At 43.1% G+C, this 18,470-nt stretch overlaps 2 protein-coding genes across 3 annotated transcripts in view; one reads left to right on the top strand and one right to left on the bottom strand.

Annotated features, from left to right (window-relative positions):
• The window catches only part of LOC311002376 (dynamin-2-like), an 87,335-nt gene extending 75,741 nt beyond the window's left edge, over positions 1–11,594 (top strand). For both annotated transcript variants that reach the window (XM_083993728.1, XM_083993727.1), the window contains exon 21: positions 11,581–11,594. The gene's annotated coding sequence lies outside the window, so the exon portion shown is untranslated. The remainder of the gene's footprint in view (positions 1–11,580) is intronic.
• The window catches only part of LOC311001986 (adhesion G protein-coupled receptor L1-like), a 36,360-nt gene that overhangs the window by 11,009 nt on the left and 6,881 nt on the right, over positions 1–18,470 (bottom strand). Inside the window, exons 2-10 of the mRNA XM_083993165.1 lie at positions 12,685–12,804; positions 8,450–8,663; positions 7,849–7,958; positions 6,978–6,992; positions 5,407–5,614; positions 4,516–4,780; positions 4,093–4,432; positions 2,983–3,276; positions 74–177 (exon numbers count right to left, since the gene is read on the bottom strand). Of these exons, the coding sequence (XP_083849291.1) occupies positions 74–177; positions 2,983–3,276; positions 4,093–4,432; positions 4,516–4,780; positions 5,407–5,614; positions 6,978–6,992; positions 7,849–7,958; positions 8,450–8,663; positions 12,685–12,754 (1,620 nt within the window). The 5' untranslated portion in view covers positions 12,755–12,804. The remainder of the gene's footprint in view (positions 1–73; positions 178–2,982; positions 3,277–4,092; positions 4,433–4,515; positions 4,781–5,406; positions 5,615–6,977; positions 6,993–7,848; positions 7,959–8,449; positions 8,664–12,684; positions 12,805–18,470) is intronic.

Genomic DNA, 18,470 nt, shown 5'->3' with positions numbered 1-18,470 from the left:
GAACTGCTTGCTGACTGGTTTTAGGGCATTTGCACAGCGTGTGTGTGTGTGTGTGTGAGAGAGAGAGACTAACCTTCTGTGCTATTTGGCTGACCCAGGGAGAGGTGCAGTTAGAAAGGTCAGGCCCTCTGGAGCTCCAACCCACTGGAGACAACATACACTGATAGGAGGCTATACCTGCACAGACAGACAGAGGGGGATTTTATAACCTGAGATGTTTTTTTTTTTTTTTTTTTCAATATCTTTATTGAGTTTTCATGTAACAAAAACAAATTTAGAAAAAGAGAACATACAAATATAGAGCAAGAGGCTGGAGAGACATGAATGGAAGGCTATGTATATAAAGAAAAAAATAAAGAAAAATTTAAAAAAGTTTCTATTCCTTCACATATCTAACATGTGGTGGGAGAAAAAATCGATTCACATAAATATCGCGATACCTTTTTTGACGATTTTTAAATCAATTTTTTCTGTCAAAAATATTTTTTTATTTTTTTTAAATATTGTGCAATGTGAATTTGTTTGCCTTTTTTTTTTACATACAGAGAGTACAGGTTTTGAAAAGGGTTTAAGTTCACTTTATAATGGAGTATGTTAATTTATAGGCTCCTACATTATTTTTGTGCAGATAAATATTAAAAATGCAGACTAAAAATCGAGAGAATCAGCAATATCGTAGAATCGCAATTTAAATCGAATAGCCATCCAAAAAATCGTAGAAGAATCGAATCGGGAGAAAAGCATATTGTCCCAGCCCTACTAACATGGAGTAGCCTGCTATACATGAACACAGACACAAGTCAGCATAGACAGCCACAAAACAAACAAACAGGGCTGTTTTATAGACAAAAACAACCAAAACAACAAGAACAAGAGGGGATGGGCCATATCGTACATAAACAAAAGAGACATATGTGATACATAAAAGTAAGAGTGGGGGGTGTCAGTTCTTACAATCCACCAACGCAGCATCATTAACATCAAGTGCATCCAAACTCGTAACCCCTGTGTGTTTATGGTCCACCAGGCCCTTCAGCACAATGGCTGCTAGTCTTGTACCAATATAAGTCAGGAATGGGGACCAGATGTTATAGAAAACTTCAGTCATACATCTGGACCTGTATGTTAAGTATTCCATAGGTAACATGTCTAAAATAACCTTATGCCATCCAGCCATGTAGAGGATTTACAGTCAATCCACTTCAACAATATGCTCTTCCTTGCACAAAAAGTGAGAATAGAGAAGAGTCTTTTGGAGTGTGCAGTGCACTCTGGAGTTGTGTGTCCACCAGGCCAAACAGTAGACACAATGGTTTAGGTTTGATGTCAAAAATTAAAAGTAAACGATTTTCTACATCTTGCCAGTATTTATGAATATATCTACAAGTCCAAACACAATGAATAAAACTCCCCACCTCGACATTACATTTAGTGCACAGTTCTGATTTACTGTTATCCAGTTTGTGTCTAAACTGTGGAGTGATCTGCAGACGGTGAAGAAGTCTACTGAGATGGTTTTTGACTTCTGATTTCCCTGGCGTAATGGATATAAACAGTTGTGTCTGAGTTTTGCTTTAGCTTAAAAAATATGTGATGTTTCTTAATGATAATGTTTCTTGCCATTAGGTGTATAGAATAACTAAGGATTAAAAAACACACCCTGAACATATTAGCATTTCATAATGTTACGGTGTTAGCAAAGCTTTACAGATTCAAGAGACATGCAGCTACGTCAATATTCATTTGGAGTCTTGCTAGTGGCAACTAGATGAATCCAAGTATTTAATAAATACTTCGCATTCACTCTGATTTTAGCTTTGTTTTCGCTTTGGATAAAAACTGTTAACTTTGGCTCATTTAGCTTGTTTCATTTTCTTCATAAACATTGTCAACTGGCTGGTGTATAACCTGGTGATACACAGTGGGAGGTTTTAAACTTGTCGCTGCTAGTAATGAGCTCTATGATCAAATAGTGAACATATCACACTGAATGTACCGTCAAAACAAAACTATGGACTAAAAGAGGCTGAAAAAATTCACAGTGTATGTTGAAAATGAAATGTTGTCATATTAAGTGAAACACAGAAGTAGACCCTCTAGCACAGATTAATTCTGTAATTTGTGTACAAGAATCAGTGAACAGCTACACTTGTTTTCAGTTTGAAACATGGTTTTTAGGATTACATAATGCCCTGGTGTAATTATCACCTCTGTATTAAACCCAAGTCCAGCATAATTAGGAAGAGGCAAAATGCACCACAGGCTTATCTACATAATCTGCATAACAGCTTCTCTTCAGAGGCGGCACTGGGCTGAGGAAGACAGCTGCACAGCGAGAGGAAGAGTTGATGAACTCACCTCCTCTGAACACAATAACCTCTCTATTTCTTTTTGTGTCTCATGTGAAGGTAAGTTCAAAGAAAGGACAACCGACTACATTTCAAAGGGAAACGAGATACAGAAACACACAAAATGACACACATGCACGCGCGCACACACAATTACATAACGTAACTGGCGTGCTTACATTAGAGATGCACCGATCTGATATTGGATATCGGCTTCGATATTGACTAATTAGCTGGATCGGATATTGGATGAATGAGGCCGATCCAGCATTCCGATCCAGTCATTTCTTTTTTATTAATATCATACACAGCAATACAGTTACAGCGATCTAGTGTTATTTATTTCTTTTCGCTGCTAATGTACACTTTTTTATGTGTTAATAAATAATATTAATTTATATCTGGGTTAATTTGTTACCTTTTTTTTTAACAAGGCTAAATGTTTATGCCAAGCCTGATGCCTTCACTCACATGGCAAGGTATACGCTTCATTCATTTAACAGTAGTATGGGATCGGTATCAGGTATCGGCTGATACGCTCAGCCCAGGTATCATTATTGGATTGGATCGGAAAAAAACTGGATGGGTGCATCTCTAGCTTCCATCTGCACACACTCCTGAGCGCTGCACCTACCTAGTGAGCCTTTAGGGCAGGGCCGTTCCACCGTCTCTCCCTTCAGGGTGGGGGGCCACTGCACACCTCGTGCTACCCGACCTTCACATCCGCCTACCTGACCGGGACCCCCAGGAGCCAAGGGGACACGCAGAGGAGGACGGGGAGTCAGCGGGACCATGGCTGTGATTGGCCGCTGGTCAAAAGGCCCTCGATTGATGACACCGATCGGGTGAGAGGCTGAGGGCCGCACCGGGGTTAACGCCACGGTGGCTGTGTAGGAGCGGACGGTCGTCATGAGAGAGGAGAGGGGACCTGGGGGCAACAAAAGCACGGGTAACTGAATGGACTCATCACATGACGTGCAATGAATGACACATCCGCACTTGTAAAACTGCAAACCTTTGGTCTCCCTTCCAGACACCTTTTCCGATATTTGCAAGTCAGAAATTGTGTTAGACAATCGATCCCTCACTTTGAAACTTTGCCTGAGCAACACAGCTTCTATGAGCTTATGACTAAACCTCCCACCTCCAAACACTTGATCTCTCAGTTTGTTAATAGGGATGTCACAATTATAAATTTTCTTGGTACGATTATTACGTTTGGTTTGGTCGTAGCAAAACCAGTTATTCTTAGAGATCGGAAATCAGTTTCTCCTCCCTGTTTTAAGAAATGGTTGAACGACATGGTTTCTTGTATCTACCTGGAAGAAATTTGATACACTCTGTCAGACACTCATCACAAGTTCCTTGATGTCTGAGGACTCTTTATTGAGTATATTCAAAGTGACAGACATCGTCCTCCGGACTAGTTACACTGGACACTATTATTCTGTCTCATTCTGTTTTGTACTGTCTACATTGTGCTTTGCGCAGCCAAGCTTCCAGTCTCCTTGTCTTCATTTGGACCTGGCTCTTTGGACTCTCTGGACTCTGTCCTGGTCAGTGTGTGAGCTGACATGCATAACTGTAACTTTTACATCTTTATATCTCTGTGGGCTGGCAGTTTGTTTTGTTGTGTTTTGTCCTGCTCTCTTTTTGTTCCATTGTATATTGTCTCTGTTGTTCTATATGTGGTTTAAACTTAAAAACTTTATAAATAAAGTGTTAAAAAAAAAAAACTGCAAACCTTTGGTGGGCGGCGGCGGGGTGAACTGTAGCGGGTATCTCAGCACATAATAGTTATTCCACACGTACAGCTGGTTGTCTCTGGGGTTGTAGTCTATGGAGGAGATGTACTGGTAAGGGTTGGGGAATGGGATTTGAACGGGCAGCTCCTGTCCACGGCTGGTGTCGTAGGCGTAAACCACCATGTCGCTGCCGGCCCGACCGTCTGCTTGCCCCTCGTCGTCTTGGAACACGGAGCGAACGGCGTAGAGCACGCCACAGGCCATGAAGGCGTTGCTCGCCCCACGTTTGTCAAATCCTGTGGCCCACGTGCCCTCAAAGCGAAGGGTGTACGGGTTCACCTGCAACAAGGGAGGAGGGACCACATCGGGGATTAGAGAACTGAAACCCTCTCTAATTATTGATCTGCTATCACTGAACCCACCTGGCTGACCACAATGCGTCCATTATTGGCTTCAGTAGAGTAGATCACCCAAAGGCCGTTCTCATCCACTGCCAAATCGATGTCTGACTTCCCTCCCCAGCGGTAAGGCGAGGTGTCATGGTAGTTGGCATTGACCACCACTGCCTCGCCGCTCTTTATGCGAGTCCTCAGGTCATACTTGACCAGGTTGCGTGTCCGCTCCTTGTTGTAAAACACGGCGCCGTCATACACCACAAAGCCTGTACCGTCCACGCGGCTAGGCAACCTAGGACATGATGGAAAATATGTAGTCACCATGTGCAGCTATACTTTTTAAAACCCTCCTGTTGTCCTTGTGGGTCAAGGAAGGAAGGAAGGCAGGAAGGATGAAAGGAAAGAAGGAAGGAAGGAAGGACAAAGGGAAAGATGGGAGGAAAGAAGGAAGGGAACAAGGAAAGAAAGATAGATGGAGGGAGGGAACAGATTGGGTCAAAAAGGAAGGAAGAAGTAAGGATGAAGGGAAAGGAGGAAGGGAGGGAAAAGGGATTGTGGAAAGAAGTAAGGGAAAAGGGAAGGAAAGACAGATGGAGGGAGGGAACAGATTTGTTCAAGGAAAGAAGAAGAAGGAAGGAAGAAGGGAACAAAGGAAGGAAGGAAGGAAGGGAAACGGATTGTGGAAAGAAGGAAGGGAAAAAGGAAGGAAAGAAAGATGAAGGGGGGGAACAGATTCGTTCAAGGAAGGAAGAAGGGGAAAAGAAAGGAAAAGAGCAAGGGAGAAGTAAGGACGAAGGGAGAAAGGAAGGAAAGAAGGAAGGGTGGAAGAAGGGAACAGATTGGGTCAATTTGACCCAGAAGGAGAACAGGAGGGTTAAATGAAGATGTAATTTATGCATAATAATACACAAGACTCACTTATAGGTGGTGGTGATTCTGTTCTGGCGGTAGTCCTCCCAGGAGGCGTATTCATACAGAACCTCTGTCCTGTACGGTGTCCACGGCATGACGTACAGCCTGTCCCCGGCCTGCAGCGGGTCCTTGCACCACGCACCTGACTGATGCTCCGCCTCCAGGAGCGAGGAGGCCGGCTGGATGCTGAGCAGTGAGCCAGGACACACGAAAACTGGAAGACGGGAGTTAGGAAGGGTAACAGAATGTAAGAAGGAAGAGAGAGAGAGGACGGGAGAAGAAGAGCAGGGAAGGAAGTGAGAAAAGAGTGGAACGATAGTGGAGGCAGGTGCGGGAGGAAAATTGATTGATGCATGAAAAATGGATTGAGTTAGATGCAGTTGGTGCGGCGAGATTAAGAAAAAAGAATGAAGAGAAAGAGAGAGAGGGATTTAAAACACCTGTGCTGATCTCGAGAGGCAAGCAACAGAAGAGACGTAAAAGTGTAATCACACACTGTTAGTGTGTGTGTGGTGAGTAATACAACAGGGACACTGCAATGAAAGGTGTGTGAGTGTATTTATGTGCTTTGTGTGTGACTGCATGTGTGTGTGTGTGTGTGTGTGTGTGTGTGTGTGTGTATAGGGGGGTTAGTGCAAAAAGAGTGAAGAGTGTGAGGTAGAATCAGGGACGCAGAAGGCGGGGCTAAATTTTGCCTTGAAGTGAATGAGAGGGCAAGTTAGTTACACTGAGCACAACAATTGGTCCACCACCATGTCAATAACTGTATGGACACAGTATGTTTACTGTACAGTCTCACACCGGCATGCAAATAGGCATGCACACACACTCACACACATAGAGTAAGCGGTGCTTGGTAAGCACACATCCAGACGGATACACAATCACACACATTTGGTCTTATTTTTCCTATGAAGATAAATAAGGGGCTCTTCCTATAAGGGAAGAAAAGGGAAAATAAGCATGAGGAGGATGAGTGGAAGGAAGGAAGGAAGGAAGGAAGGAAGGAAGGAAGGAAGGAAGGAAGGAAGAAAGAAAGAAAGAAAGAAAGAAAGAAAGAAAGAAAGAAAGAAAGAAAGAAAGAAAGAAAGAAAGAAAGAAAGAAAGAAAGAAAGAAAGAAAGAAAGAAAGAAAGAAAGAAAGAAAGAGTGCTTGTGTGTGAATGTGTGAACAGGAAATAGAGTAGAGAGAGGGTAAAAAGAAGATCATGTTCATGTTTGTGTGCACAGAGAGACCGAGGGAGAGAAACAAGAGACAGAGAGACCGACCAGGAGCAAGAGAGTAAGAAACTGGAGAGAAATAGAAAGAGAGACAAGAATAAGAGAGACGAGGTGCAGAACCTGGATAAAACTGGATAAAAGGACGGGTTTCCATACAACAAGAGATGGATAAAATGGGGAAAAAAAAGAACCAAGTAGGAAATGAAAAAAGGGGGGCAACATCCAGCATGACTACGAAACAACGTCCTAGGGTAAGAGGAAGAGAGAAATGGTAGAAAGAAGAGAGGAAGAGAAGAAGAGGAAAGAGAGGGGTCGGGGGTAAGGAGAGATCAAGATGCTACAATATATTGTCTTTACCTTTTTGGTCCACTTCTACTCAAGCATAGGAAAAAAGAGGGAGAGAAAGAAAGAGAAGTCAGAGGGTGAAAGAAGGGAAGTAAAGAAAAGCAAGAAAGCAAGCAAGAGAGAAAAGAAAGAGAGAAAGCAAGCAAGCGAAGAAAGAAAGAAAGAAAGAAAGAAAGAAAGAAAGAAAGAAAGAAAGAAAGAAAGAAAGAAAGAAAGAATTGCACAGATAAAGACTTCGGAACTCATTCTCACCACAAACATTATAGTTTACATAAAAAGAAAGAAAGAAGCACAAAGCGACGCAGCTCACTCCTCTTCTCTCCTCTCCTCCCCTCCTGCCCCATCCTCCCCCTCTCCCTCCCTCCACCTCCCCTCATCTCTCCTTCCCTCAATCAGGCTCCTGTGGAGAAAAGAGAGCAACTCCTGTGGCGTGAATCTGCAAAAGAAAACACACACGCATGCACACACAAGTGCATACGCACATTCTCAGATACACACTCACACACAGGACATACAGTATGCAAAAGTCCTACTGCTTCTCTCTTTGTACTTTCTCCATCCAACTTTCTTTCTGTATTTTTCACACACGCACACACACACATAAGCATGCACACACACACGCACACACACCCATACACAAAAACTCCCTGAGAAAAAAAAATCTTTTCTACAATAAATCTCTCAGGGAAACAGCTGACATCACAGGTTATGAGATAAAGAAAAACACACCTAAAATGTAGCTAGGCAAAAGTTGGTTAAAAGAGTTTTGCATGCACATACTGTACACACATTTGTGTGTGATCCTTTTTGTGTTTGTATGTGTGTGTTCATATATATACATGTGTATATATGTATATATATATTTATATATGTGCATACTCACTGTAAGGGACACACTCATACTGGATCTCCAGGTACTTGTATGTTCCAGGACAGGGATCTGGAAACACATCGACTCCTGCAACCACCACACACTGAGTCCTGTTGTTACACCTGAAGACGAGCAGACGGACGGACGGACGGACGGATGGATGGATGGATGGATGGAGGGATGATGGAGTGAGAGAACAAATAAGAGAGGGAGAGTAATTAACAGACAGGAAGGGGGAAGCAAAGGACAATCCATTTGTCTACTCTCCCTCGCAGAGAAAATTGATCAGTTCTTCTAGGAAAACACTGCTGAGTACACAGCTAATGGTGCAGCCATGCACTCAGACTAAGATGGAGAGATTACTGCACTTGCACGTACACATGCCTTACAACACAAGCACTGTCCTTGTCTAATGTTTCCTCTGACATGAACTCATGTATGTTGTGCAGCAGTGTACACATACTGCAGGCCTGTGTAGGAAACCTTCGCTGGTCTCATTGATTAGTTCTCAAAATAGCACAAGAATTGCTTGACAATAAGCATCTTTGCTGCATCATTTAAGCCACTACATAAACACTGTAAACAGTACATGTGTAACTGAGCACATACACACCTCTGGGCCATAATCTTGAGCGCGTCAGGGAGGTAACACTGAGTGTTCTCCATCTGGAAGGGGTCTGCATCACAGATCTTGTCGTCGGTGCGTCCATAGTTGGCAGTTTCCACCATCACCACATCACTTCCTGGGCAGCGTAGCTCGATGGGGTAACCCTCACACGCCAGTTCCCTGCGCAGCAGACCAAACGGCATGGCAGCCCGAGACATGGCTGCTCAGGAGGGACAGCGGGGGGTGAGATGGGAGAGGGATAGGACAAACACAGGGAGATTTTTTTTTTAGAAAGTGCACATTTATATTCTTTCGACTGAACTGAGCAGAATTCATCGAAATGTTCTGGAAACATAACCTGACCCCTCCCATACAGTAGTACAGCTGGGTTATAGTGTGATGTCAAACAAAACTGTAGGTTCACCACACAAAGACATAGTGGCAGTCTAGGAGCCATCACACTTACAGAATTGAGGTGTAGCAAATTGACACCCTCCAAAACTGCATGTAGCCTATTAACAAAATAAAAAAAAAAAAAAAAAATAGTATACGTCTATCCACTATTAAAGCAGAAGTAAGCGGAATATTTGTGTTAAAGCAGAAGTGAGTGATATATTTGTGTTAATATAAGTCTTAGATCTTCCGACAGCAATCACTTACATAGAGTGTTTGGACTGAAACACGGGTCTCTCAGTCCCTCTGCTCTGCTCTGAGCCGAGGAGAAAACATTTATCGTATCCTACAGTTTTTATCCAATGAGGAGAGAGAACGGCATGCAGGGCTGTGTGTGCAGCCAAGGAACGCCGTGAATGTGGCAACGTAGGGACGAGTGACTGTTATGGTGCGTTCAAGGAAACTCGTATTTTTCCGACCGTGAAGTCGTACCAGTTCAATCTGGTACGAGTTCACCGGTCGGAAGTTACGGGTGGCCGTTATAGTGACTTTCACCGGTAAAACAGGTCGGAAAAACACGAGTGGGTTGCCTGGAACGCTACAAAGTCGTAAGTTGTGACTTGAAGCTGTAATTTACGATTTCAAAAGCCTGCCTGGAACGCAGCATTAGCGAAAACGACCGGACCACTCACTTCTGCTTTAATATAAGTCTTAAATAGTTATATCTTCCAACAGCAATCACTTATAAGTGTTTGGTCTGAAACACGGGTCTGTCAGTCACTCTGCTCTGCTGTAAGCCGAGGAGAAAACTTTCCTTGTATCCTACAACCTTTATCCAATGAGGAGAGAGAACGGCATAAAGGGGCGGTCCTCTCTGTGTGTGCAGCCAAGGGATGCGCGTGAATGTGGTGACGTAGGGACGAGGGCGGGGACTGCTAACTCCATCAGCTGACAGGAAGTTGGCCAAAACCACCGGATCGCTTACTTCTGCTTTAATAGAATTTGGTTGGGTTTCAAGGTGGGGAAAATTCTAATCTGACCTGCTTGAATAATGTTATTCAAATTATGTTAAATTATGTTTTACAAAAAGCATTGCGCAGAAGAGCAGGAAACCAGACACATGTTTACAAAAGCACATTTTTACTAAGCATGCTCCAGGTTAATTGAATGCTGGCAAATGCAGCTATGGGCTAACGTTAGCTAAATTAGTTTCACTGCCAGGTTTTACTTTGGCATGAGTGGCGCTTCTGGCTGAATGCTAATGCTAAGCATGCTAGTGTTCATTTAAATCATGTTTATGTAAAGTGTTCATGTGTGGTCTGTGTCTTTTTATGTTTAGTTAAAGTCACTATCATATCCAGTCTTGTCATGAACTTCCCTATGCTGACTTCCTCCCTTTGTGTGGTTTTTCGCTGCATTGAGATTGTCACCCTGATTGGTTTCACCTGTGTTCCTCTACCTCATGTATAAAGAATCCTTGTCTCACTTGTCTCGTTGCCAGTTAGTTTTGTCTGTCTTGTTGATCCTCCACGTGGGCGTTTTTTCTTCTACTTTTATCATCCTCCTTGAGTGCATTTTGTTTTTTTGAATAAATTCCTTTCCTGTAAGCCCACCTCTAAACTGTGCGTTTGAGTCCTCCTTGTTGCGTTTAGGGTCGTTATGCTCCGAATGACTATGGTAACATGCTTATAATCTCTAATCTCTACATTATCAAATGTTTGCAACTCGCCCTGTAGTTGTTCAGACATTTAACTGAAAAACACAAATGTGAACCTTATGGTGTCAGTGCATCCGCAAAGTGATTAGGATTTATTGTTTTGGCACCATAAATGTCTGTGCAGAATATCATGATAATCCATGTAACAGTTGTTGAGGTATTTCAGGCAGGGCTCAGTGGTGGATAACCATCTGGCCATATTGCAGCAGAGGCTGAGCCATCCTGACTCCCCTTGTATGTGCCTGTTCTAAATATGTGGTAAAAACATCATTTTTCCCCAGACTGAGGAGTAGCAAAGTTGTTTCCCTTTAAATGTCCGCTTTGCAGATGAAATTGAGCATGAGCTATCTTGACACACACACACACACACACACAAACACACACACACACACACACACACACACATGGGTGCAGATCCCGGGAAAATACCCCAAATTATTCAAAATTGAACAAATTTATTTTCAGACTTCACATTCTTCACATTTTTGATTCACATCTAAAAAGAAATGATTGAAATGGTGTAAAATAGCATAATGTTTGACAAATATACTGTATTTCTGACTCAACATCCCATCTCTGGTCTCCTCCACTACAATGTAAATGAATGGGTAGTTTCTTACTCAGACGCTGATGACATCAGCAGGCCTAAAAAAACAACCCCCTTAATCTTAGGGCTTCATATTTTGATATTCATCCATATCAATTAATCATGCATAAAGTAGTCCCATACACTGGGAGAAAAGGAAGATGGTGGGAAGAATCAGGGATCTGGGAAGGTTGGAGGGAGGCGAAAGATAAGAACGTGAGCAGATATTATATGTCCAAGACCCTTAAAATTATAATTTACTAGTGATACGTGCTGTTGGCTGTTTAGGACAAATAAACAAGCACAATAAATGATTCCCTGTGCAGTACTTTTTGAATGATATGGTGAGCCTCTACCAAGTTGTGATTTATGGTCGCATATAACATGCTACCATAAATCACAACTTGTATGTGCCTGTTCTAAATATGGAGCTGCATACAGGCAAAAAAAAATAAAAATCACTTTTGTGTCCCCCCCAATCCTGACATCGGATCTGCACCCCTGCACACACACACACACACACACACACACACACACACACACACACACACACACACACACACACACACACACACACACACACACACACACACACACACGCTACACTAATAATTCCCCAGTTATATTATATATGTAAACACCTGACACTGAATCCTTTTATCAAATCATGCCCATGCCTGTATTTGATGTAAGCCAATAGCTCTAACACACGCAGAATGTTCTTGCACTGTAAACACCTGCTGGCTGACTTAATTTAATCTTTAAAATGCTCATGTGTGAAAGCATACACTGGAAAGATCCCTCGATGCCCAGAGAGTGTGATTAATGGCATCACTCACACTGCACCTCCACTGTGACACCTTCATGCCATGTGATTTGTAGGTACATCACAACATCTTGTGTTTTCAGTCACTGGGGAGCATGAGGCTTAGTCTACTGGCTGTCAGGTGATCGGAAAATGTAATTTGACAAGTACAATACTTTTATTTTCTTTCATTTGAAGGCTGGCTGTCACTCATCCACACCTCTGTGTGCAAAGGCACCTGACTGCTATATTAAGCTGCGTAAACCTGGGTTATTAGAGAAAAGCACATTAACATTACTTTAATCCGGTTAAGACGATGTTCACATCATCTGGAGTATCATGTACACATGAAAAGGTTTTTGCTGTATCGGGATTAACCCCAGCCAAACACATTGGTGAGATCAGTATGCTGCCAGTGCGCTCTCACTGTCTGTGGTGCTGAATGAGTCGATTGCTTCTGAAACAGTCCCTTCGGCAAACTGCATACTTAAAATGTTCTGCTAATCTTTTGGTTATTTGGGTCAGAGCATTTTCAGAACTTTGCCAAGATGACTTTGTGGTTCTTTGGAGTCAGAGGGCTGAGTTATAGCCTACTTCATGTCTCGCAAAACAATGACTTGTTATATCTGAGTCATAGATCAGCATAATCTATCGCTCCGCTGCTTTACAGTGTTTATGATTCATCCTGCTGATTGCTGTGTCTGGATCAACACTTCAGAGGCGTCACGCTTAGCGCTTACCTTGGCCGGAAGGGGCGACGTGAGCCAGACTGAGCACACACACCCCCAGGAACCACAGTGACACAGCCATGCTGGGCGGGAAGAGTTAGCACGTCACACCACCAGCCGTGTTAGGAGAGCCTGGAGAGAAAGCAGAAGAAGTGTGAGATTGGGAGTGAAGAGATGCACTGTCTTCTGTGTGTGTGTGTGTGTGTTCTTGTACATGCTACATTGTGAGGACCGGAACAAGTTTTTAACCAACAGACTGGGGACATTTTTGGGAAGTGAGGACATTTTGGCCGGTCCTCACTTTTTCAAAGGGCTGTTTGAGGGTTAAGACTTGGGTTAAGACGTTAGGTTATAATTAGGTTTAAATTAGGTCAAGAGTAATGGTTAAGTTTAGGCATTTGTTTTAGATGGTTAAGGTTAGCGTAAGGGGCTAGGGAATACATTATGTCAATGACATGTCCTCACAAAGATATATTTACAAGGATGTGTGTGTGTGTGTGTGTGTATTGGAAGGTCAATAAAACAGTGCATGTCAGAAAACACAGCATGGCGGAGGTACAGAATAATCAGGATGTAGACAGAGAGGAATAAGAGATAGAGAGAAATAGATAACAATTGAGCAACCGGTGCAGTGAAAAGTCTCTCAATCTGTTGTTACCATGGTGATAGCACAGTGCAGTCCGAAAGAAAGCAAGAGAAAGAGAGAGAGAGAGAGGTGAGAGATGCTGGGTGTGTGTTTGGGAGGGAAAGCACATGCATTTGACTACGTGTTTTAAATCTGTAATTAGCCAGGAGCAACAGTGGCCACTGACCCATAAAAGAGTCTTAATCTTTCTATCCACACACAGGCAGAGGGCATAGCTCAGCTTGGGCCACTTTTCAGTAATCCTAAATAAATGATGTTGTGGAGATGAGCTTTTCCACAGCAGGGCAGGGTAACGAGGTGAAGAGCTGACTGGAGGCACAGGTGATCAGAGGGCGATGCAGGGCTGTGGACTTTTATAAGGGGACATATGGACGAGCTGTAGCTGAATAATGGTCTCACTCTCCATCCGATGATGCATAGTCCCTTTAATTCAACATTCACTCAGTACACCACGAACAAACCGTAAACGGTAACAGAAAGAGAAAGCATAAAAGAAAAAATTATTATCTTCCTATCTCATACGGGGGTGAATTTCTATATAACTCACTTATTTTGATTTTATTGAGGCTTGCATTTCTGCATGAGTGAGGGTGTGTCGCTGTGACTAACAGTTGGATGAGTGTGTGCTTACCACAAGTGAGCTTGCACCAAAGTCTGGGATACACAGACTCACAAACTGTGAGAAAAACACGCACATCAAAAAAGCCCAGTTGGGACTTTGCCTCACCTCCATTGGTACAGACAGGTACAGACAAGACGGCACCGATGGGCTGTACTTCCAAACTGGGTGACATCACAGAGGCTGTGTCCATTTATCTACAGTCCATGTTTTCAACTCAGTGACAATCTCTGCTCAAAATAATCTCATGTATTTAAATGTTCATGACAGTGTTACTGAGCTGCGTATCAGTTTGATCACATCTCATTGATGGTTAGACACTTCACTTCATGTTGGGCCTGATGATAGTAATAAGCTATAATCATTCGGGTAATGTTTCTGTGAGGTAGCCTAAGGAGAGATGCTTTTTTTCAGTTTTCCTCCCACCTTAAAGCTCCAGTATGTAACTTATTTGGCTTTTTATTAGCAAAAATCAAATATGTCTTTCATAAATACGTATTTCACTTAAGTGGAATCACACCCGCATACAAATGAAAGCTTTCTCGTACCTTAAATGAGTTGTTACAAGTCGTTACAAATACATAAGTGGGCGACGCACCGAACCGAGGCGGCCATGTTGAGTGGCAGCGTGACCGTAGGTAACCACGGAAACTCAGCGGAGCTGTCGGGGCGGGGAGAAAGTTTCCCAGGTAGCGCCTGTTAAAACTGTCACCACTGTGTAGTGTGAGGAAGGACGGAGGCACTGATGTTGCATTCAGGTGCAGTCAGGCAGACGGCCGTCGGCAAACCAACCGGATGTCATTTTACTCCACGAGAGAAAGACGGTAAAAACAATACCATATCACCATGACAACATATTGTCACACCTGTATTGTTTTGCCTCGTGCTGGCGGACCACTTGTTTACATAGACGCTTGTTTATCCTGTTACATGCAGCGTCTGTTGTCTGTCTGACGTCTGCCCGATTTCACCTGAACGCAACATCAAGAATACGTTCAGATATGCAACCGCACCGCTAGATGGGGGGAATTCCTACAAGAGAAGGACAAGAGTAGCATCATGGATACAGATTGCAGTTTGAGTTCCCTCCCCAGGTAAGTAGTAATCTCCTCAGGGTACACTTTCTGTTTGTCCTCCTGTACTTGTGCAGTGTCAGATCACCTAAAGCAGAGGTGCAGGGCTTCGTTTGCAATAAGCATTCAGTGTTCTTGCACCTTACATTTTTATTTGCAGTGTTTTTGCACTTTATATTTATTTATATAGGTATTGATTTTACTGTACTACTGTCATTCATCTTTCTGTTGTTGATTTGTGGTTGTGCATAGTGGATCACCCTTGCTGTGCTGATGATAATGTTGTTATTTTATGTGTCTGTTACAGGATTTGCGTCATTTTTATGTCCTTGTCTACTGCAAAACTAATTGCCCCCCTGGGGGAAATACTGTAATGAATAAAGTTGAAGTTGAGTTGAAGTTGCAGACTCTTGTCCACAGCAGCTCATCTCTCAGCTTCTGTTCTGTTGCTCCTTCCACTTCTCTAAATTGTGTGTTCACTGGTGCAAAACATGCAATCTTTATATACCTCACATAACCAAACGTCGTATAACCCATACTTCCCCAAACAGTCACTTGTTGACTAGTTTCTTAATATCTTTTAAAAGAGGTAAAACACATCACTGTGACGTCACACTGAGTAAGAGTCTAGCCTTCACAGCTTCTCTGAGGGAACCCTGATAGCATCAGATGGAGCCTGAGGAGGAAGTTCTTCAATAGCAACTCCACACATGTTGGTGATACAGAGTGAGTCAATGGTGAGGCAATGAGCAGTCTATAATGCTCCACCCTAGATCTGTGTGAACTGTGTGCTCCCAGGATTACTTGCAATGATGTCAGTGTCCTGTTAAAAGACCAATTTTTCTGCAATTCAGAGGTAGGAATGTGTGTTTGATTTACTGGTATGCAATCTTTGGTGTGAGCAGGGCGGAAATCAATGAGGATTGTGGAGTTGTAACCTCACACTCTGAGCCCTTCCATCCTGCATTACTGTTTCTGTAATGCATCCTTTTTGTCTGTAAAAGTTAGTTATGTTTTGGTTTGCAGGCCACTGCTAACATCTTGGTTAATTAAAGTTCACCCAAAATTCAAATTTCACTCATTATCTACTCACCCTAATGTCAACTAAGAGCTGTGAGAATTTTCAGAGTCCTCCGTTCCTTCTCTGAGTTACGGGGGGGTCCGCGCAGCAGTATTTGTCCATATAATGGTTGTGAATGGATACCAACTTTCTTCGTCCAAAAAGACACACCAAAAACATCCAAATACCTCCATACTGCTCGTCTGTAATGTCCCTCTTGTATTGAAGCCCCAACATGAGAAATTGTTCTGAAAAAGATTAAATAAGTCTATATTTTAAGCTTGTTTGTAGTGGAAGCTCCCAGTGTCTCAGTTCACTGCTCTGCCTGTGTCAGTGCAAATCTCGCGTGATTTGCACTGACCGGCGGAACAATTTCTCATGTCGGGGCTTCAATACAAGAGGGACATTACAGACGAGCAGTATGGAGGTATTTGGATGTTTTTTGGTGTGTCTTTTTGGACGAAGAAAGTTGGTATCCATTGACAACCATTATATGGACAAATACTGCTGCGTGGACCCCCCCGTAACTCAGAGAAGGAACGGAGGACTCTGAAACTTCTCCCAGCCCTTAGTCGACATGAGGGTGAGTAGATAATGAGTGAAATTTGAATTTTGGGTGAACTATCCCTTTAAGAACATTAGTGTGAGTGTCCAGCAGTGCACAAATGAGACATTGCAAATTTGGATTGCTGAAGGAAGTGAGCCACACTGAAAGGATCATGGAGATGGATGGTCCTCAGTCTCCACACTGAGAGACAACATGGTAGCTGCTTCCTCTGGTGCTTGGATCGGAGGCTGACAGTGGTTTGACTTTAGCGACGGTGATCGTGTCGTGTCATGGAGCCAGGATGCAGGTTTTCATTTTCAGGTTTCACGTGAGTTTCTGTGATGCTGATCTTTCACACTACAGCCCGGATGTTGCTGCTGCACGTCATACATTCAGTCTTTCATCCAGAGGTTTTCCTGTGAACTCAGAACAGCTGTGTGTGTGATGTTCACCGTCTTGACAAAACAACTCCAGTGACTTTGAACTTATTGTGTCTTTTCAACTTTCTGTGTATGGGCAACTCCTCTTTTTTAAGATTTTGTTTACAGAGAATCTCTGCTTCCCTTAGCGTGAAGGTGACAAAGTCCCTGAAGTTTGGAAATTCCTGCTTGAGTAAGATGGCGCTTCCACCGTGATGCTGCCCCGTCAGGTACGTTCTGAACAAACTTGAGTTTCTTTCTTCTTCTTTTTTGCAGTCATTCAGAATATCAAGACCTTGAACATGAGACATGGCTTCCTGACATGAATGTAGAAATGCCCTAAATCCTCTGGCCGGCCAATTAGCCAGGTTTTTTCCCTGATGTGCTTGAGACCGTTCCAGGAATCTTCATCATCTCTCATTTCTATAAAAAATTGCCATCAATTGTCTTTCTAGCAGTAGTTACACACTTCCTCAAATAATGAATGTCCCGTGTATGTGTGGTACTCGTCAAAATGCAAGTGTGTGTGTGCTTGCGTGTGTTCTTTTTTGACTTGCTTTTCTCTCCGTCTTCTTGTTAGGTAATGATGGCAGACAGATTTAGGTCACTCCTCAACAAATGTCCAACATGCATTCAAAGACTCGTGCTTATGCGTCCAGCACACACACACACACACACACACACACAGAGAGAGAGAGAGAGAAAGAAGAAAGAGACCTCTGCCTTCTTTAAGTCCACTGAACCAACAAGACTGTAGTAATAAAGGCCCCAGGACCACTGTGATATGAACGCACACACAAGGTCTGCAGAAGAGGAATCTTTCCGTTTTTTTTTTTTTTATCCCTCTCATACACACACACATTAACACACATATACACACAATACGTCTCATCTCATCCAAAACCCTTGTGGCAGCATGTTCTTTTGCTTGCAACCCCCATTGCTCTCTCTCTCTCTCTCTCTCTCTTGTGCACACACACACGCACACACAAACCCTTAAGTGTTGATGCAGAGTAAGTAGAGCAAGGATGCTGATGGGCCTTGACAAAGCCACACACCCAGTCCCCCCTGTTTGCAGCACCATGCTCCCAGCTTGCAACCAAACTCCAGCCCCAGGCCACCAGCCGGCCTACTTGGAGCAGCAGCAGTCTCTAAGTGAGAGTGTGTGAGTAGTGTGAGCCTGGAGTGAAATAAATTACACTCGCACAAGCATTAATGTACATGTACACCACAACACAGAGACACCGTGTACCTTTAACTTAAGTTAAACACTGTAAATAACTGTTTAGTGATGCAATAGTAAGAGAAAATCAATCAACAATAATTGTGGTTCATCCCTTTAATTCAGTGGTTTTCTCTTTTCAATTATCCCCAAGTATCTTCTTATTCAAAACTGCCTCAGCTCCAGCTCCCCATTCGAGCTGAATGAGTGAA

This window comes from Trachurus trachurus, assembly GCF_905171665.1.
Source record: "Trachurus trachurus genome assembly, chromosome: 1".
Lineage (NCBI taxonomy): Eukaryota > Metazoa > Chordata > Actinopteri > Carangiformes > Carangidae > Trachurus > Trachurus trachurus.
The sequence above is the reverse complement of the archived record's forward strand: the minus strand, read 5'-3'. Positions and strand labels throughout refer to the sequence as shown.